Raw genomic sequence first — 21425 nt, forward strand, 5'->3', positions numbered from 1 at the left:
GTTTAAAAAGTACGGATGAGGATCCCCTCCGATCCTCATTGTCTGATTGTAATCAATATTGGATTGAGCTTTGAAATTTCCTCATTCCTAAATGGACCCCAATTTATGACTTCGTCCCCATAATTGAGGGATTTAGCCTTATATTGTGGAAAAGAGATACAATATGAATACCATTCAAAACTTGTGAAAATGTTATAATTTTGTTTAATTAATTGGAGAATCAAAATTTAAATTTGAGATTTCTTCGGAAGAGTATATTTATATGTTTATTAAAGTGGAATGGGAGTGAAAAAAAAAGGGAATTGGATTCTTTCTAAATTGATTCTATGGTTTAATTGTTTAATAAGTTTTTAGGAATGAAAAAAATAGGCGAACTCCACTAAAAATCAGTAATTATACTCATGAAAATCAAGAGTTTCAATACTTAGGGGGCATGAGATTTAAAAAAAAAATGAAATTATTTACACTAAAGTAGAGATGGGTGGGCTTAGCCTCACAATAAATTAGTAATAATGTGATTCAAATTCTTATTTGGCGAGACTCAAACCTAAAATCTCTCACTTAAAAATGAAAAGTCTTTTAGTACTTGCTTCCATTTGGATATTGGCCCTCAGGCTAATTTCATAGCATCTGATAAATAAACTGAAATTCTAGAAACCAATCTATAATAATAATATCTCAACATTCCTTTTACTTTTAGAGTAAATTCAGGAAACCAATTTAAATTAATCCATTAATTCTTGTCAGCTCCTAGTGTAGAGTATATTATCAACATAAATGAACACTATGATATGTCATCATCCCCTCTAATTTTCTCAGCTGAAAAAAAAAAAAAAGTTAAAAGAAAGCGCAAGAAATTTGAGTAGATCAAATTTTCACAACGGCTCAAACATAAACAAAATAAATGTGAGCATCGGCGAACAAATTAGCAGTGAAGATACCAATAAAATTGAGATGATTGCTTCTAGTTGGAAGTGATGGGTGTAGAACCGGCCAGCGCTGGGTGTACAAATGCGCAAATAGTGGGAATGGGATCAGGATTCTCTTCTAATCTAAGGATGAAGATCCTCATGATCAAGGGATGTGGGCCGTTAGATGAAAATCTAACGGTTATAATTATTATAACTTTAAAAGGACCTCCTGTTTGTAGCCGTTGGATTTTCATCTAACGGCCCACATTCCTTGGTCATGAGGTTCCTCATCCTTAGATTAGGAGAGGATCCTAGGAGTAGCATGTGGGTCCCATGATTTGTTGTAATTGGCGTTTTTTATTAGGGATAGGATTTTCTCCTCTCTTTTTTTTTTCTTCCCTTTCTTTTTCTTATATTTGAATGGTAACGGTTAAGTTACATCAATATCTTACATTAATTTTTTTATAGCAAAAAAAAAAATAAAATAAAAGAAAGTAAGATAAGAAATTAAAAAAGGATGAGAAGAGGATGTGAAAGAATACTGTTTCTTCTTACTGATGAAGAGCACTAGCTAATACTTTACTAAAGTAGAATGATTGATGCTCTCCACAAAAAAAAAAAAGGTAGATTGATTGATTGTGTTTTCTAATTTGTCTGATTGTAATCATTCAATACTTTATTAAGCCACTAGACTAAAGTAGAAGACAATTATGAAGACCAGCACTAACATATTGACCGGTCTCGTTTTCATTTTAAGCATGGAATTATATGTGAGTGGCTGCATATAAAGACAAGCGGGAGGAGCCATCTTTCGCTATGCAAAACCATTTTCTCACTTACAAGTTTCTACTTCATTTCACTTGTGTTTTTTCTTGTCCTGAATCTAAGAAATGGCGGAAGGAGTTCTCTTCAACGTTGCAGGAGGGATCATTGAGAGGCTAGGCTCCCTAGCTTTCCAAGAGATTGGATCGATTTGGGGTGTCCAAGACGAGTTCCAGAAGCTCAAAGAGACAGTGGCCAGATTCCAAGCTGTTCTTCTTGACGCTGAGCAAAAGCAAGCCAACAATGAAGTCAAACTGTGGCTCCAAAGCGTAGAAGACGCAGTTTATGAAGCCGATGACGTGTTGGATGAGTTTAATACTAAAAATCAACAGAGAAAAATGGTGCCTGAAAATACAAAGCTGTCAAAAAAGGTACGCCTCTTCTTTCTCTAGCTCAAATCAACTTGTTTTTGAGCTAAAAGATGGGACATAAGATAAAAGATATTAACAAGAGGTTTGGTGAGGTTGCATCTCATAGAACCTTTTCATAGTCACATTAGCCTATAGATATCCGCCTATTAGGAATACAATAGGTCTCTCAATAACTCAATTAACTGTAGTAAGTTCTCTATGTTATTATTTTGAATGTTTCATATAACTTAACGTTACAAAATTCTATTAACTTAATTAATACAGTTCTTTCATATTAATGATTATGTCTATTCAAATTCTTACAGGTGGACCTTTTTTTTTCTAACTTAAATCAACTTGTTTTTGGGCTGAAGATGGGTCATAAGATAAAAGATATTAACAAAAGGCTGAGTGAGGTTGCAAATCGTAGAATCTTTCACTTAGAAGTAAATCGTGAAGATACACGATTTGTAAAGAGAGAGAGGGTCACTCACTCATTTGTTCGTAAGGAAAATATTATAGGGAGAGATAAAGATAAAATGGCAATTATCCAACTTTTGTTGGATTCCATCTCAACTGAGAATGTGTCAACCATTTCCATAGTTGGAATTGGAGGATTGGGAAAAACTGCACTTGCCCAACTCATATTCAACGAGGAGGTGATTCAAAAGCATTTTGAGTTGAAAATATGGACATGTGTCTCTGCTGCATTTGAGTTGGATATAGTTGTTAAGAAAATCCTTCAATCCAAAAATCATGACGAGATTGAGCAGTTGCAAAATGATCTTAGGGATAAAGTAGATGGGAAGAAGTACCTACTTGTGTTGGATGGCGTGTGGAATAAGGATCAAAGGAAGTGGCTTAGCTTGAAGAACTTGTTAATGGGTGGTGGAGAAGGTAGTAGAATACTAATAACCACTCGTAGTAAAACCGTTGCAACGATATCAGATTCAGCTAAATCATACACCTTAAAGGGTTTGAATGAAGAGCAAAGTTGGTCTTTATTTAAGAAAATGGCTTATAAAGATGGAAAGGAGCCAGAGAATCCAACAATTAAGGCAGTTGGGGAGGAGGTTGCAAGAAAATGTCAGGGAGTGCCACTCGCTATAAGGACGATAGGTGGGATGTTGTTCACCAAAGATGACGAAATTGATTGGTTGAATTTCAAAGAAAAGACACTTTCAAAAATAAATCAAGAACAAAATGATATTTTACCAATACTTAAATTGAGTTATGATGTGCTCCCATCACATTTGAAGCATTGTTTTGCTTATTGTAGTTTGTTCCCACCTGATTATGAGATCTCTGTACAGAGATTGATTAGATTTTGGGTGGCGCAAGGGTTCATTGAGTCATCCGACGAAAATGAGTGTTTGGAGGATGTTGCCTATGAATATTATAGGGAGTTGTTGCAGAGATCATTTTTTCAAGAAGAAAAAACAAATGAGTTTGGTATGATAGTAAGTTGTAAAATGCACGATCTCATGAATGAACTTGCAATCTTTGTGTCAGGGGTTGGAAGCATTGTATTTGAACCATACAAAAAGAATTTTCATGAAAAGCTTCGTCATGTATCTTTCAATTTTCAAATTGATCCGTCGGAAAAGGAAGTGCTAACTTCGTTGCCAAAAGCAAAAAAGATACGAACTTTTCTTTTTCTTTGCCAAAAGGAGTTAAGTGATAGAGATGGGTCATTATGTGATTCATTTTGTGCTACAATTGTTTCAAATTTTAAGTCATTACGGATGTTGAGTCTCAATAAATTAGGAATTACAATATTACCTAATTGTCTTAGAAAAATGAAACATTTGAGATATCTTGATGTTAGTTGTAATAGTTACATGAAGAGACTTCCAGATTGGATAGTTGAACTTTCGAATTTGGAAACAGTAGATCTCTCATACTGTAGGGATCTTGTGGAATTGCCTAGAGACATTAAAAAAATGATCAACTTAAGGCATCTCATCTTGGAAGGCTGTTATGGATTGAGTGGAATGCCACGTGGAATTGGTGAATTGAATGGTGTTCGTACATTGAATAGATTTGTTTTGAGCGAAAGCAATTGTTTGGGGAGGGGCGGTAGTGCTGGTCTTGTTGAGCTGGGGACCCTTAAGGAATTAAGGGGTCGCTTAGAGATAAGGAAATTGAGGCATGTGGTGTCAGAATCAAATGTTGGTACACCTCTCAAGGACAAACAGCATCTTTGTTCGTTGGATTTGAGGTGGAAACAGCAAGAAGATATAAGGGGAGTTGATGAGGAGGATATTATAAAGTCAATGGAAGTATTGCAACCGCAGTCTAATCTAAAGCAGTTGACAGTGTGTTTCTATATTGGTGTGAGATTTGCGAGTTGGTTTTCTTCTCTCATAAATATTGTTAATCTCCGATTTTGTGGATGTAAGAGATGCCAACATCTTCCACCCTTGGATCATTTGCCTTCCCTTAAGTCTCTTACAATGGTTGGGTTGCAGAAGTTGGAGTACATATCAGAGAAAGCGAGCAGTAATAGTATGAGTGATGAGATGATGAGGATCTCATTCTTTCCCTCCCTGAAGGAACTCGACATACGACATTGCCCTGTTCTGATGAGATGGTGGAGGCCCCACACTCATAACAGTGCTTCTTCTTCTTCATCAACGGAAAATCTGTCGTTGCCTTCTTTTCCTCGTCTTTCTACATTGTATATCATTAATTGTCCTAATCTAACTTCCATGCCTCTGTATCCAAATGTGGAGAAAATACATCTTGAGAAGAGCAGCTGGAAGTTTGTTGATTCCCTGTTTGTTAGAGGAGCATCTGATATTACACATGATGTTGGTGTTGATGTTTCCGCCTCTTCTTCTTCCCCTCATCTCTCCAAATTAACACATCTGACACTCCGTGGAATTGAGGATTTGCCAGAAGAAATAAGCAATCTCACATCACTTCAGAAGCTTGCAATTGATGATTGCCCTAATTTGGCATCACTGAGATGATTGCCCTAAATAGATTGAAAATTCAGAATTGCCCCATGTTAAACGAAAGATGCAAGAAAGAAAAAGGTGAGGACTGACCTAAGATTGCTTACATCCCACACATTGACATTAATTAAGGTGCGTTTTCTAACTTGTTTCAATTCACACTAGCCTAATTTAATATAAACTACGAAATATTCAAATGCCAATCTCATTTCTTAATTTTCTTCTTCATTCATCATCACCAGCATTTTACTTTTTCTTTTCAAATGACATTACCATGTGGATCAAAGTTTCCGTCGTCCATACTTTTTAACTTCAATTTTTTGTTTTTTAATCTCTCTCTAATTTCCTTCTTTTCAATTATAGTCTTACATGCAGCGAATGGGGCGTCAACCTTTTGGATTCAATATGTGATGGCCACGTTGACTGCTTGGAGTGGTTGTTTATGTTTTTTTTTTTTTTTTTTTTTTTTGATCATCGGGGTTTAAGTACTATGTCCCCCCTGTTGTAATGTTTTTTCTTCAGTAATATAATATGGGCGTGAGGGCCTAGCCCCCCAGCTTTGACTGGGTTCCAGCCCTCTTTAAATATTTCTTTGTACACAGGCAATTCTAAAACCATAAGATACCTAAAACAAACCTACTGATATTACAGAATGGTTTAACCCAAAGTTATTTAATTCAAACACCGAACGCAAACCCTAAGCACCTTGATAGTCCTTAAACCCGGGAAAGAGTGTATACTCACAGTTGCAGAATCCCAAAGCCACGCTTGAAACGTCTGAAGCTGAGGGTTGAGCTTAAGTTGTTCCATGAGTGCATTAGCTTCTTTCCACTCATCTCGGCTTTCAATGTGGCATTTTCAGCAGCCCAGATCGCATCATCCACCTAAAAATATTGCAAAAGAAAAATGTTTTAGCTCCTAAATCCAAACAGCAAAAGAAAAAACACAGAAAATTAAGTAAACAGAACGCAACTGAATTTGCACAGCTGCTTCTCAAATTCACGAAATGTTGCTAGAATGTTGCAGCTGCGCGGCAAATTCATCAGGTAATTTCTGTTGCCAATGATTTTCTATCAAATGAATTCATTTTGTGTTCAAATTCTAATTAATAATAAGAAGGCTACCATGAATTTTCTTTATCCAAATCTTGTAATTAATAATAAGAAAAATACCATGAATTTCATTTTGGGAAGCTGTGCAACATACCCTCCTCTGGTGAAAACATATCCTACAATGCAGCAAGAAATAGAGTAAAGGGAATAATAGTTGGTTTCCATCTAGAACCTCAAAACCCCACTTTAGTCTTTCTCTTACAGGAGGAAACAGCATCTCCGGTGAAAGTGCATTCGAACTTGGCATCCATTCCTCCATCATACTTAGAAGCAACCAAATCCTGAAAGTAAGCCCCCCGACGAACTTCCCATCCATCCACTGACTCCGGAGTCTTGAACTTTACAGTTGTAAGTTTGCTCTTGCTACTCTTTCCTGCTCATAATTGCACCATTTTGTTGTTATAGTCCTGCAATGCAAACCGTCAAAAGCTTCACATAAGCAACTCTCGAAGGGTAAAATTCTAATCCAACATTGAACCAACCCATGAACTCAAAAGACATCAAAACTGAAACAGATTACTATATGTCAAAAAGGAGTATTTCAAGGATATGGCAACAAGGATCACACCTGAAATGCTTTAGTAAGATTGAAGACCCCTCTTTGATCAACCCTGTAGAGGTCTCCGCTGATAGTAGAAAGTGCAGTAGCACAATAGATAATCTTGTTACAGCCCTGTACTGCGGCGCACAGGGTAGCAGTATCACCCACATCCCCAGTCAATGCCAAACCCTTGATTTATTGGTAAAGCACATCAGAACTAAACAGTTAAGAAAATAATTTAAAACCAATTCTATATTTCTAATCAGAAAGAGCATTTCACAAAATTCCAGATCTGCTACACCATCAAAGGACAGACCGAATAGGAAAACGACATCATTCATTATCCAGATTGAAACAACAATCCCACTAAAATTGACTACTCATAAGAATCTCATTCCACAAAACTTCTTCAGTCCAGGCCTAAACAACTGCAAGCAAAAAAAAAATCCCCAAGATACATACTTTCATCCAAATCATCCACCGCCATTAACAAAAGCACAACCTATATCTTCCTTCGGCTAAGATTACAAAACAAATTGAAACCCTACTCATTCCCAAACATGCTTTTGGAATCAGAATAGAAAGAAAACTTGAAATTAGAGGATCATACAAAACTGGGCTGCGGATTGGACTCATGCTCGGAATCGACCTCTTCCTCTTCCTCTTCAGATTGATCACCGAATAGGTTCTACATCACCTGGTGCCGCTTCTCCTCCCCCATCGCTGCTGCTGTGTGTTGCAGTCGGAGCCCTTGTTGAAAAAGGTATGTAGGCTAAAAAATATATTTGTTATTGATACGTGAATGTGGAAAAAAATGGAAGAGAATGCAAATGGAAGAGAATGCTTTTTTTTTTCTCATTATCTTTCTCTACAAGATTACAAGGATATATATACATGATACAAGTGTGTAGGTAGGACAAGGTAGCCGTCCTAGTGTGTAGGTAGGACAAGGTAGGACGGTTTGATGGCTGTAGGACGGCTAGTGAATAATATTATATATAATTACACAAGGACTCCAACCATATTCCTTATTTGTCTAACACTCCCCCTCAAGTTGGAGAGTGGATGTCAAGAACTCCCAACTTGCGTAACATACCCGAAAACTTTTCTTTCCCAAGAGGTTTGGTAAACAAGTCTGCCAACTGTTGTGCCGTACCCACATGCTTGGTCTCTATTGTGCCATCTACAATCTTATCTCGTATAAAGTGACAATCCATCTCAATGTGACGAGTTCGTTCATGAAAAACAGGATTGGCAGCTATATGTAATGCTGCTTGATTATCACAAAATAAAATGGAAGGACCATCCAAAGGAATGTTCAAATCCTTCAACAAAAAACGAAGCCAAACTATCTCGCAACAAGCACCTGCCATGGCCCTATATTCCGCCTCTGCTGAAGAGAGCGAAACGGTTTTCTGTCGTTTCATCCGCCAAGAAATCAAAGAACCGCCCAAGAATACACGAACGGCGAGTGATAGGGCAACCTGCCCAATCAGAATCACAAAACGCAGTTAACTTGGTCTGGTTGTCAGAACGAAATAATAAACCTGGACCTGGAGTAGCCTTCAAATAATTAACAATACGAAGCGCAGCATCCATATGAGATATCCTTGGCTCGTGCATAAAACGGCTTAGAACATGCACATAATAGGTGATATCCGGCCGAGTGATAGTGAGATATATTAACCGACCTACTAATCGTCGATACTTTTCAGGATCCTTGAGAACTTCTCCTTTATCAGATAATTTTGTGTCATCCATAGGAAAAGCAATGGGTCGTGCTCCCAAAAAACCATAGTCCTTGAGAATCTCTAATGCATACTTGCGTTGAGAAATATAAATCCCTTGTTTGGAACGAGAAACCTCAATACCCAAAAAATATTTTAAATCACCAAGGTCTTTTATCCGAAAATGATCACGGAGAAATGACTTTAGAGAATTAATGGCACTAGCATCATTGCCTGTAATCACAATATCATCCACATAAATGAGCAAAGCTGTGAAAGAAATACCAGACTTTTTAGTGAACAATGAATAGTCAGCTTTGGATTGTTGAAAACCGGCAGAAATGATGGCACTAGTGAATTTGGCAAACCATTGGCGAGAAGCCTGCTTAAGACCATAAAGTGACTTGTGAAGGCGACACACAAGATTCTCCCTCTGTCGCCGAAGACCAGGAGGAGGAGACATATAGATTTCTTCATGTAAGTCACCATGTAAGAAAGCATTATTAACATCAAGCTGATGAAGAGACCAAGACTGACTAGCAGCAAGAGCAAGAAGACAACGCACCGTAATCATCTTAGCAGTAGGAGAAAAAGTGTCATGATAATCAATACCTTCAGCCTGAGTGAAGCCTTTAGCAACCAAACAAGCTTTGTAGCGGTCAATAGAGCCGTCGGAATTGTGCTTGAGTTTGTACACCCACTTACAACCAATGGGAATTTTGCCAGGGGGCAAGGAAGTTAAAGTCCAAGTACCATTAGCATGTAAAGCTTGAAGCTCCTCAGTCATAGCACGTTGCCAATTGGGGTCAGTGGCAGCCTCGGCAAAGGAGGAAGGCTCCACAGTCCGACTGACAGAGTTAATGTAAGAAAAATGCCTGGGAGAGTAACAGTGATAAGAGAGAAAATTACAAAGTGGATATCGCGTACCTTGTGTAGAACCGGGTTGCGAAGTCGAAGATGGGTGGGATGGCAGAATCACCTGCGAGCAAACGTAGTCTTTTAAATAGGATGGAGGTTTATGGGCACGGGAAGAGGTGCGGGGAAGGGGAGGATTGGTAGGTAGTGGGGGGGTAGGGATGTCCGTGGGTAAAGGGGCATGGGGAGGAACGGGTAATGGGGCAGCAAGGGAATCTGTGGGAGGCGTAGAAGGGGAGGAAGGTGGAGGAGGGTGAGGCGTCGGGGCAGGAAGGGGTGGGTTATATGTAAAGTTCAGAGGGGGTGGGATGGGTAGGGTAGTCGAAGAGGATGGGATAAGAGGGTGAGAAACGGCATAAGGGAAAGTAGTTTCGTGAAAGATGACGTCTCGACTAGTGAAAATGCGGTGATTGTCGAGATCGTAAAGGGTATAGGCTTTTGTCCATGAGGATAACCGAGAAAAATGCAACGATGAGCCCGAGGGGAAAATTTGGTGGTGGGAGTGACAGAGGTGGCATATGCCAGACAACCAAAGACGCGGAAGTGGTCATAAGATGGGGTTTGCGAAAAGAGAACCTCAAATGGGGATTTATGATGGAGAAGATGGGTAGGGAGACGATTGATGAGATAAGTAGCGGTAAGAACACATTCCCCCCAAAACTTGATAGGAAGATGGGATTGAAAACGAAGGGCGCGAGCGGTTTCAAGAAGATGACGATGTTTTCTTTCAACAACGCCATTTTGTTGGGGGGTATAAACACAAGAAGTTTGTAAAAGCACCCCATGATCAGAGAAAAAACTACGAAGAGATAAAAATTCACCACCATTGTCAGTACGAATGCATTAGATGGTAGTGCGGAATTGGGTAGTGACATAAGCAAAAAAATCCTTAATTAATTGTTGAGTGTCGGATTTATGTTTCATGAGGAAGACCCACGTAAAGCGAGAAAAATCATCCACAATGGTTAAGAAATAATGAGCACCAGAAAGAGAAGATTGACGATTCGGGCCCCAAATATCACAATGAATTAAAGTAAAAGGGAAAGTTGATGAAATTGAACTCAAAAGAAAAGGTTGACGAGTTTGTTTTGCCAACGGACAAACATCACAAATATGACTAAAATCAAAAGGACAATTAAGAGAGCTAGATGCTAAAGCTTGCAAACGAGTGGAGGAGGGGTGACCAAGACGCTTATGCCAGAGGGAGGACGGGATGGTAATGATGTTGCAGAGAGGTTGACGGGTGGGGAGAGAAGAGGTAAGGGCCACAAGGTAATACAGATCGCCACGTCGCTTACCCACACCAATCATCACCTTTGAAACCAAGTCCTGCAAAACACACCAAGAAGGAAAGAAGGTTATGGAACACGATAATCCATCTGTAAGTTTACCAACCGATAAAAGGTCCACTCGGAAATTAGGGACACATAAAACATCCTTCAAAGTAACTGATGAATTTAAAGGAAAAGTGCCGGTAAAAGTAATGGGAGCGGAAGCACCACTAGGCAAAGAAACAGGCGGCAAATGTGAAGGAGAACGATTAACCAAACATGAGGCGGAAGAAGTAATATGATCCGTAGCACCACTGTCAAGAATCCATTGACCATGACGAGAGGTGACAGGTAACAAACATTGGGCAAAATCAGTAGTGAGCACGGCATTGGCCTGAGAAGGGGTGGTGGTGTCACGTAGAGCAGCTAGAACATGGGAGTGCTGCTCGGCAGAGAGGTCAGGCATGGCAAGCTGCAAGTCATGCAAAGTGGGCTGGACCCCGTGCACTTGGTGGGTTGCTGGAGTAGAAGAGGAGGCGGGGGCCTGGGTGCCTTGCACGTGATGGGCCTGGGTGAAATTATGGGGCCGGGAAGCAGAAAACCGTGGCTGCCGGGGAGGACTGGAAGGTGCATGGCTGCGGGAAGAACTGGAAGCAGTGGCACGGCGCGGTGGTCTCCACGGTTGGCCATGGAGGGGATGGCCAACGGGATAGCCATGAAGTTTATGGCAGGTGTCTCGGGTATGATAATCAAAATTGCAGTAGGTGCAGTGGAGGGGAGGACGAGCAGAGGAGGGACGGGACGGGCCACGAACAACCATGGCAGCAGGTTGATCGACAGAGCGGAGGACGCCCAGGGAGCGTTGTTTTTCAGCTTGAGACACCGAGGAACAGGCCTGACGAACAGTGGGGAGGGGATTCATTAAAAGAATCTGGTCACGAACAGCAGAAAAGGATTCGTTGAGGCCCATTAAAAATTGCATGAGTTGTTGACGGTAATGCTTGGCGTTGCAAGAGCACATGCAGCCATCATTATAAGAAGCAAGCTCATCCCAGAGAGCTTTCAGGCGAGTAAAATAGGTGGAGATAGAAGAAGAACCTTGAGAAATTGTAGCAAGTTCCCGGTTGAGTTGGAAGATGCGTGGAGCATTACTCTGAGAGAAGCGTTCGCGAAGATCATCCCATACAGCTTGGACAGAGGTGGAAAAAAGCACAGATTCTTGAAGGTCAGGTTCCAAGGAATGTAGAAGCCAAGAGAGAATCATGTCATTACAACGACGCCAAGCCGCGTGAGCATCAGGGTCGTCGGAGGAAGAAGGTTCTTGGATATCGCCAGTGATGAAACCAAGTTTATTCTTGGCACTCAAGGAAAGCTGCATGCCACGGGCCCAGGATGTGTAGTTATCACCATTCAACTTCTTGGATACAAGGACAAGATTCGGGTGGTCGAAATGATGAAGGGAAAAAACACCATCGGAAGAAGAAGAGTCAGCCATGGGAACGGCAGAGAAAGCTGCCGAAAAAAAAAATTAGGGCTAGGGTTATAAACCTGCTCTGTATACCATGTAGAAAAAGGTATGTAGGCTAAAAAATATATTTGTTATTGATACGTGAATGTGGAAAAAAATGGAAGAGAATGCAAATGGAAGAGAATGCTTTTTTTTTTTCTCATTATCTTTCTCTACAAGATTACAAGGATATATATACATGATACAAGTGTGTAGGTAGGACGGCTGTAGGACGGCTAGTGTATAGGTAGGACAAGGTAGGACAAGGTAGGACGGCTGTAGGACGGCTAGTGAATAATATTATATACAATTACACAAGGACTCCAACCATATTCCTTATTTGTCTAACACTCAAACTACTGACATTAAATAGTTCATTTGATTAGATCATAGAAACTATCACCATAGCATCCTGCAAATTTCAAGAAGTGTGTGTTGAAACAAATCTGAAAAGGAATGAAAACCCTGTTAACCAAACCCATCAACAGTAACATAAGCCTCACCAATCGTAGCAAACAAAACCAATCCGACGTGGTCAACAATACAAAAAATACTCCAGCCAATATACAGCACGTAGAAGCAACGCAATTTTTTTAATTTTTTTATTTTATAAAAATACCCAAATCCGTAATGATCCTAACAGTTAAAATTAGGGTTTGATAATTAGTGCACCTATTGCTATTAGACTTTGATACCCGGGAATTACTGGATACTGTTGTTGATGATGCCATTGTGTTCAAGCCAATGGATTTCAACCCTATTCGCAAAACATCACAAACTCCATCAGAAAAAGATCCCGACTGGAAGATGGCTAGGGCGGACTGCCTTAGAGGAATGGGCAGAAAAGGTTCCCGCTCCGAGCATCCAGCAGCTCAAATACCCAAATTAGTAACCAAATAATCGAAACCCACAAACCCTAAAAAAAAAATATTATACAAAAATCTCACCGTGCCCAGATATACTAATTAAGATTAAGAGGTTTTTATGAGCAAGAACACATACCTTAGGAGAGGGGTGGAGAGAGAGGTCAGAGGCGAGCTTCGGGCGAGCAAGGATTCGGCTGCAGATTGGGTTCCAGGATTTGCTAACGCACGCCATTGATGCGAATGATAAGGCGGGTAGGTGCGAGATGATGTCGTCGAGAAGGTCGTCGTTTAGCAGATTAGGCGTGGAGGGGGAGGGAAAGAAGCGGTGAAGAAGCAGAAGGCGATGCGTAGTCGAAGCGGAGAAAGCATCCCCGAAAGATTTAGGTTGGTTCGGTTTCGGTATTTTGCCAAAATCGAAACTGAACCAAAACAACTTCGGTCCGTTCAGTTCGGTTTAATTTTCTTTCGGATTTTTGGGTTTGGTTTTTTTTTTTTTATTTGGTTTTGTTCGGTTCAGTTTCAATTCTTTTTTATTTATCTTATAAAATTTGATTTTTTTAATATGAAATTTAAAAAAGATATTTGCATTGGTAGATTAATAATAAGAAAGTGAGGTCACTTGGTATTACGATTTAGTAATATTTCTCTTTACTTGTAAGTGATAAGTGTTAGGTTTAATTCTCGTCAAAGGAAAAATTAAATCATATTATTACTAGTTCATTGTGAGACTAATTCTACTAATTCCCCTTAGTGTATATAATATCGATTATTAAAAAAAAATGATAATATTGATTGTTCAAATAATAATAATAATAATAATAATAATAATAATAATAATAATAATAAAATAGGAAAAGTGGGAAAGTGAGAAGGTAGTTGTATATATACAAGATCATATAAACTAATTATATTTTATCAACATCCTCAATTGCAAAGAAAAATGATCACCATACCCATTCAAAAAGCAAACAAATAGATAAATTCTTTCAAAACTTTCCTCCATGACCAATGAAATATCATCTCTAATTGAACCAAGCATATGCTCCTTGAAAAAGCCCTAGGCCTAATTTCAAGCTTGACAACAAAGTTTCACAAAAGAAACATCATGGGCATACATTCGTAAAATGTAAAGGGATTTGGTTTTTTCGAACCCCAAAAACCGAAACCGAATCAATAAGGTTCAGTTCGGTTTTTTCTTTTTCGGTTCGGTTTTTTTTGTTTTTAGTTTTTCAATTTTGGTTCGGTGTTTGGTCCCATTTGTTTTGGTTTTCGGTTTTTTGAACCTACCCCTAAAAAGATTTATTCGTTTTTAAAGGCATGACAGAATTGATACAACGTCAAAAGACTCAAAAGTATCACTAGGGGCCAAACAAGAGATTGAAAACACAAAGCAGCACAACCAACCTAATTCTTATACGACATGACGTTTGTAGTTTCTAAACATATATTATACAATGAAAGTGATTTCCGTCCTTCTTATAGACATTTAATTGAACCGATCAAAGGAAAATTAACGAAGAAAAAGTATTTCATATTACAAAAAATACTAAACATTTTATGGTAATTGTTACTTATATGTTTTAACTTGCTGTTGTATGCAATATATACAGAAATCATGACTTCTACAATTGACACAAGGGAAGATGCAAGAGGGCGGCCTATTCAAAAGGCAATGGTACATACAAATCTTGTATCAGCCTTGAAACTTTCTGGCATCTGCATTGGTATTTTGTTAACCCAAGTTGGCAGAATGGGGACGTAATGTGCACCAAAAAATTATAGTTGAATTATTTTATGGTTTTGCTTTGAGAAATTCTCTGCTTGTTTTGCGAATCAATTCTCGGTTTCTTTTGCAAATGTGTCATTTTGACAAATTAAGCAAATGGTTTGAAATTCAAAATTTTAACGGTTTGGCTGGTGGAAGTGGCGTTCCCTCAGTGGCATGGATTGAAAAAATAAAAATTGTTTGCACGCTGGATTAACTTCCAGCTTGTGGGCCCTTTATTTAAGCTTGTTTTCTTTTAGTTTTTGTCATTTTCTTAAAATTCATGTCATTTTCATAAAATAAAGTTGCTTTGTGATTTTTTGTTAAATTAAAGTTAGCTCAAACCGTGTGATATTGTACCGTTAACTACATTTTATATTGACGATTGATGACGATCCTATGATCATGATTTAATCCAGATTTTTCCTTACCAATCAATTAAGATGTATTTACTTATACATTAAGTTTTGCTAACAATATGTTGGAAAATTGAATACTTACACCGCATCCAAATCCCTCTTACATGCTTTTGTAATGGTCTAATCTCTCCAATCTCACATTTTGCAATCCATCTTTTACTAATTTGGCGTTAATCTTTTGAGACTTGGAAATCTCTCACTCAAACATAATCATACATAAGGGGATGTTTGGTATTACTTTTGATCCAATTTATTGTTTTGAAACTAATGCATATTAATTAATTTAGCCACATTTTTCATTTATTTAAACAAAAAATCAGAATTAACGTTTTTTATTTCAAGAAACGTTGCTGATCGAATTTTAGGGTTTTGTATAGAAGCCTGCAAGCCCTTTCTGATTAAGGTATATAATTTATGTTTTTCCTCAAAAAAATTTTCTTGAACAAAAGTTTAAATTTTTTTGGGTCTTATTTCGTTTGCAGATCTATTTTATAATAATAATAATAATAATAATAATTAATTTTTGGGGTTTTGTTTTTGTGTTTGGATTTTTAGTGTGGGTATATGATTTGGTTTTTTATTTTATTTTGAGGAAGCAATGGTCATCGTTTTTTGCCGCTTTTATTTGTAGGGTTCCAGGTGCTTGAGGTTCCTCTCTCTCTCACTTTTTTTATTCAATTCATGATCGAATTTCATTTGTATGAATGTTGGATCTATTGCTTTCGACAAATTGTGCACTTTGTTTACTTCGATTAATTTTTTGTGGTTTGATTTGGTGAATTTTTTGGAAAATCCAAGTTCACTCCCGTTCTGTTTGCAGCATGCCAGTGATGATTTAAAACATTTTACGGTGGACAATCAATTGGAAACAACTTCAAATGGGAAGTTTTCGCAAGGGACGCATGTAAGTGGGGTTATGCCTGATGCTGATGGAGAATGCTTTTTGGAATTCCATTAAGGGAAATTTTGGGTTTTATTGAAGAAATTTTAAACCCAAAAAGCTTGGGTTTCCTGGTGAGTTCTCTGACATTTTTTGTTAGGGTTTAGTTCTTGGGTTCTCTTTTCGTTGTTCAAATTTTTTTTATTTTAATTTTAAAAATCTGGGTTAAAGAAATTTTTCTGAGTTAATTCATGATATTGTATAAAGTATGGCTTATTCTGTTCTCTTTTTATTGAGGTATGAATTTACTTGGAAATGTTTATAAGCAGGTGGACTATGCCATTTGAGAAACTATGGCATTCATATGATTATTTTCATTTTATTTTGGATTTGTTCAAGTTCCAGCTTGCACGATTGTAAGATGTTTATCTAATTCCAAGTATCTAATTGGTTTTGTACCAATATACAGTACTCAAACGCTCTCATCGAATACCCGCTTTCTCCCTCTCTCTCTCTCATGATAATTGATGCGGAGTACCAGACCCAGAGAAGGTAAGAATCTAGACTTACCAAATTTGGCCTCCCTTCTCGGCCGTGGAGTATCAACCGGTACACTTGAGCTTCCCAAACTATGTTGAAATATTTGAGAAATGCAGAGTAAATAAAAGAGAAAAGGAATTTTAGAGAGAGTGATATAATAGTTGCTCTGTAATTGTATGAATGAATTAACTATTCAACAGAAAGATAGTTAACAATTTATACAACAACTAATCACCTTGCTTAGCTCTCATGGCACATACTTAACAGACTAACAAACATTAACAATCTCTAAACTGATCTGCTGAGCTGGACCATTAACCTCTGTTTAGCTCTCATGGAAAATACTTTGAATATTCATTAGCAAAATATATAGGGTTAACTATTTAATGAATACAATTTTGATGGTTGATTGCATTTCGTCAGTTATAAATATGGTGAATCCATTATTCAATACTAGCTGAATAATTGATGAAGTTGCATGTTTCTTAAATGGAAACCTCTGTTCTTTGAATTTGGCTTTTACAATTGAAGTCAAATTGACTTTGGCTTGAGCGACGTTTGTAAATCCCGTTTTCCGAAAATTACTTTACACACCGTGACCTGCATTTCTAACTGTTTACTTTGGCTTAAGGATAGTGTACATCGTTTTACTTTTTGTTGTGCATGTGACTGTGATCTTGAATATTTGATGATCTTTAGATTTTCAGCATTCAGGTTTTGAAAATTCTGAACTTTATTCTTTTGTTTTTCTTCCTGTTTTATCAAGAATTGAGCCAGGGTCCTTTAAACAACATTTGGAGCAACTGTTTTTATCCCTGCTGGATGCCCTTTTCAAGTCAGGAATCTTCAGGTAGTTTTCTTTGTAGCTAAATTAATATTTTTGAAGTACCAACTCCGGGTTGTTTAATGAAAATGTGAACGGTTTAGATTGACTAGACAAGTAATTTATTTAAAGCATCTAATTGTACTTGCATCTGTATTAGTTTTATTTCTTGGTCGTTCAAGGACGTCACATAGCAAAAGTTAAGTCATCTAATACTACAACGTACATACAATACAGAAAGAAACTATCTTAATATTGTATGACTTAACATTCTCTGTTATTTATTTTTGAGTTTTCATTAACCCTGTATGTTAAAAAATAGCCATTTTTGAGTTTTGTAGGCTGTCATTTTTATCAATTGTCAAATGTGACTCAAAAACTAATCCAAAAGCTTTTAAAAAATTTACTGTTTGATAATTTCCTTTCCGAAATTCTAATTATGTTTATACTTTTGTCAGTCATTACATTTTTTGTAAGTACTCCAAATTCACATTGTATTTCAATAAATTTTATACGCTTTCTCTACGCTCTTAAATTTTTTTACTACAAAATTTTTTTAATTACTAAATTAAATTATCGCTATTCCATTTAGTAGAAAAAAAAAATTCCAGCATTATTCTTATCATTCACAGATGTGTGCTTCTCAAGCTCTGTGCTATACAAATTTTAATGCACTTAACGCTTACTTCAGGATCATTGGCATTGATCAAATAAGGTGACCAAATTCTTATTATTGATCATTCAATACGTTCTTTCTTTGCTAAGTTTTTTTCACCCCTCTTAAAACTTATTAACTTTGATATGCTTCAAGTTATTCCTTGGTATAGATATGAGGAAAGTAATTTCCGTCCTTCTCATAGACATTTAATTGAACTGATCAAAAAAGAATTAACGAATAAAAAGTATTTCATGTCACAGCAAATACTAAACATTTTATGGTAATTGTTACTCATATATGTTTTAAGTATGCAATACATACAGAAATCATGACTTCTACAATTGACACGAGGGAAGATGCAAGAGGGCGGCCAATTCAAAAGGCAATGGTAACCTAAGTTGGCAGAATGGGGACGTAATGTGCACCAAAAATTATAGTTGAACTATTTTACGGTTTTGCTTTGAGAAATTCTCTGCTTGTTCTGCGAATCAATTCTCGGTTTCTTTTGCAAATGTGTCATTTTGACAAATTAAGCAAATAGTTTGAAATTCAAAATTTTAACGGTTTGTGCTAATGGAAGGTAGCGTTCCGTCAGTTGCATGGATTGAAAACAAAAAAATATGTTTGGGAAAACTAACGAAAAGTCCTAAACAACTTTAGTTTTTAATCAAGAGGATAAAATAAATTTGTAAGTGAATAGTACCAGAAGTAACTTTTCAAGGTAAAAATGTCTTTAACGTTAAAAGTCAACAGTACCGAAAGTGTTTCATTAAGATTCCCAACATGTTTTGCCCGTTGAACTTATTTTCAGCTTGTGGGCCCTTTATTCAAGCTTGTTTTCAAAAATTCCTACAGAAGCCCAACTGGTGCAAGAAATAAACTTCTTTATTTGCTGCTCATTTCGGAAGGCCAGTTCGAAAAACCTCCTATTTTAGATTGCAAATTTTGTGATGACAAAAGATAAAAGTGGCACATAATAAGTTTTTCTGCACTCTTTCTATTTCCAGAAATAGAACTTGATACAGTCACGGCCACGAAAACTTCACTGGAACCCTACCTGGTGCAAGTGACGGACTAGCAACTCCAATTGGGTGCTCATTTCTGAATGTCAGTTGGATAACATCCTACTTTCTATTGAATCTCTATGACCACTGCATTACAACATATTAGTGTGTTTTCTTCTGTGCATAGATAAAAAAATCTTCGGCGCTCTTAGTCAAAAACTAGGTTCTATATATGGTCATTTCTTAAATCTATACTTTACTGGACCTGTTCATGCTCGGGTGATTAACCAATGAACATAAAGACAGCCCCGATTTAAAACATTTCTCAAGAGAAACGCATGTTCAAAACAACTTAAAACTCCAAGCATTAACCGAACAAAATGATTAGGCGGATGACAGAGAGAAACTGGTAACAAAGAACAATTGCCTGAAATAGAAAACACTTTATATTCCTCCCCAGTTCTGAAAAGCCAGAGAATGCGGATACCTAATCATCGAACAATTTAACTTCAGATACAATCTCACACTACAAAAAGCTACTGTTCTTCATTTTCAATACCCTAGGGTTACTCTTGTATGTATGCATGTATGCAAAAGAGTAATTCTTAATCCAGCATGAATGTCACCTTTGGGCAGAATAGCGCCTGTTCCCTCGTAAGGGCAAGGCTAAAGAGCGAGATATGAGTTTAGTGCTTTGTGGGAGTGTGGGTTTGTTACTTTAACCATTTTTTCTATTCTATTCCAGTCTCATGTTAACAGCATGTGGTACACGTCATCAATCGGAACAAACTCAAATCAAAAACATAAATCTCTATCAATGTATAATCATTATTTTGATTCAACACTGCATTCTTCAACCAAATTATGAACAAAACAGCCAGGCCAATGAACAGAAAAATAATTGGACAAAAAATAAAATGAACAGAAAAATAAACTTAAAATTGCAACGTAAACCACTCAAAGCAGAGTAAGTATTCAGTCATCGACTTTAAGCTGAAAACTATGAAAGTTCCGAATCCTCAAATGCATTTTCCAATTACAGTACAAACACTTAAGCATAAACACCGAAGATAAAGTAAAACAACAGAAAATGTAATTTCCCCAAATAACTCAATTTACGGTGGGAGGAGGGACCCATAATGCTTTTTGACATTCAAGTCTCTTTGAAAACAAAACTATTCAATTTGAGATTTTTTTTTTTAAATGGGTGCAAAGATAATTTTACATTTTGAATTGGGTTGGAGATGATAGTTTAGGTAATAAATTTAGGTTTAAAAAGATATTAGTTCTTAATTAAAAAATATTTAGAGGTTTAAATAATAAATTGAGTGTAAAAAAAGATTAAATGAAACCAAATAAAATTTTCCATCCATTAATTCTTAGCAACTCTCTGTGTAGATTATAGCATCATCATAAAAGGACATTATGATGTCTCATTATCCCTTTTACTTTTAGTGTATAATGTTGCTTCATTGCTAGTCTTCTAACGTTTACATAGTTTTGGCAATCTTCAAACTTCCATCAAAGCAATCTCAATCTTTCGTCTTATAATCTTACCCCTTATAAGCCGATGACACTTGACGAAATAGTAAAAACGTGCAGCGGTCTGCTCAAAAAAACAAAAAAATCCAGCGGTCAGCCCAAAAATAAGGAAGGTGCAGCGGCCTGCCGAAAGGTCAAGAAACGTGAAGGACCCAGCTGGCATTAAAAATAAAATTTGAATTACTAAGATCAGCAGTAACATATTGACCAGTCTTTGTTTTTATTTTTTACATGGAATCATGTGTGAGTGTTTGGAAGTGCTGGGCGTAAACGTGCATAGCCGGGTGTACAAATGCTCAAATGGCCGGTAGATTAATATAATAGAGTGTGAAAGATAACATGTGGGGAGATCCGGATTTCAGGGGTCTGCCTAAAATAAAAAAGAAAGGTGCAGCGGTCTGCTAAAAAAACAAAAAAATCCAGTGGTCAGCCCAAAATTAAGGAAGGTGCAGCGGCCTGCCGAAAGGTTAAGAAACGTGAAAGACCCAGCTGGCATTAAAAATAAAATTTGAATTACTAAGATCAGCAGTAACATATTGACCAGTCTTTGTTTTTATTTTTTACATGGAATCATGTGTGAGTGTTTGGAAGTGCTGGGTGTAAACGTGCATAGCCGGGTGTACAAATGCTCAAATGGCCGGTAGATTAATATAGTAGAGTGTGGGTCCGAAGAGTGGGAAAGATAACATGTGGGGAGATCCGGATTTGAGGGGTGGCCACGTGGTGGCGTGGGAACACAAAAGTAGAGGGAAAGAAAAGGAGAGGGAACCAAACCAACGGCTATAAATTGCAAATGGGTTTAATATATTGAC

At 37.4% G+C, this 21425-nt stretch overlaps 4 protein-coding genes across 12 annotated transcripts in view; 2 read left to right on the plus strand and 2 right to left on the minus strand.

Annotated features, from left to right (window-relative positions):
- LOC125468218 overlaps positions 1–13343 on the minus strand; it is a 58977-nt gene extending 45634 nt beyond the window's left edge. For both annotated transcript variants that reach the window (XM_048586234.1, XM_048586232.1), the window contains exon 1: positions 13119–13343. The gene's annotated coding sequence lies outside the window, so the exon portion shown is untranslated. The remainder of the gene's footprint in view (positions 1–13118) is intronic.
- The window catches only part of LOC103957677 (disease resistance protein RGA2-like), a 99310-nt gene that overhangs the window by 49870 nt on the left and 28015 nt on the right, over positions 1–21425 (plus strand). The window lies entirely within an intron of this gene.
- The window catches only part of LOC125468295 (protein HIGH CHLOROPHYLL FLUORESCENCE PHENOTYPE 173, chloroplastic-like), a 38294-nt gene that overhangs the window by 9377 nt on the left and 7492 nt on the right, over positions 1–21425 (minus strand). Inside the window, exons 2-4 of one of the 7 annotated variants that reach the window (XM_048586240.1) lie at positions 6724–6828; positions 6017–6113; positions 5639–5927 (exon numbers count right to left, since the gene is read on the minus strand). In XM_048586240.1, the coding sequence (XP_048442197.1) occupies positions 5920–5927; positions 6017–6113; positions 6724–6828 (210 nt within the window). In that variant the 3' untranslated portion in view covers positions 5639–5919. Of the gene's footprint in view, positions 1–5638; positions 5928–6016; positions 6114–6723; positions 6834–21425 lie in introns of those variants that run through there. The other 6 variants (XM_048586237.1, XM_048586239.1, XM_048586242.1 and 3 more) reach the window with 6 other exon arrangements.
- Positions 1561–5628, plus strand: LOC108867966 (putative disease resistance protein RGA1). The gene is made up of 3 exons (XM_048586215.1): positions 1561–2104; positions 2410–5175; positions 5407–5628. The coding sequence occupies exons 1-2, from the start codon at positions 1802–1804 to the stop codon at positions 5056–5058; spliced, it is 2952 nt and encodes a 983-aa protein (XP_048442172.1). The 5' UTR covers positions 1561–1801; the 3' UTR covers positions 5059–5175; positions 5407–5628.

The sequence above is a fragment of a genome, unplaced genomic scaffold, assembly GCF_019419815.1.
Source record: "Pyrus x bretschneideri cultivar Hongxiangsu unplaced genomic scaffold, Pyrus_bretschneideri_v1 Contig24, whole genome shotgun sequence".
Taxonomy (NCBI): domain Eukaryota; kingdom Viridiplantae; phylum Streptophyta; class Magnoliopsida; order Rosales; family Rosaceae; genus Pyrus; species Pyrus x bretschneideri.

Bases quoted from the DNA above. Each gene is read 5' to 3' on its own strand.
- LOC108867966 (XM_048586215.1), top strand. From the start codon at position 1,802: ATGGCGGAAGGAGTTCTCTTCAACGTTGCAGGAGGGATCATTGAGAGG. The intron at 2,105-2,409 runs GTACGCCTCTTC...AAATTCTTACAG, and splicing joins ATACAAAGCTGTCAAAAAAG to GTGGACCTTTTTTTTTCTAA.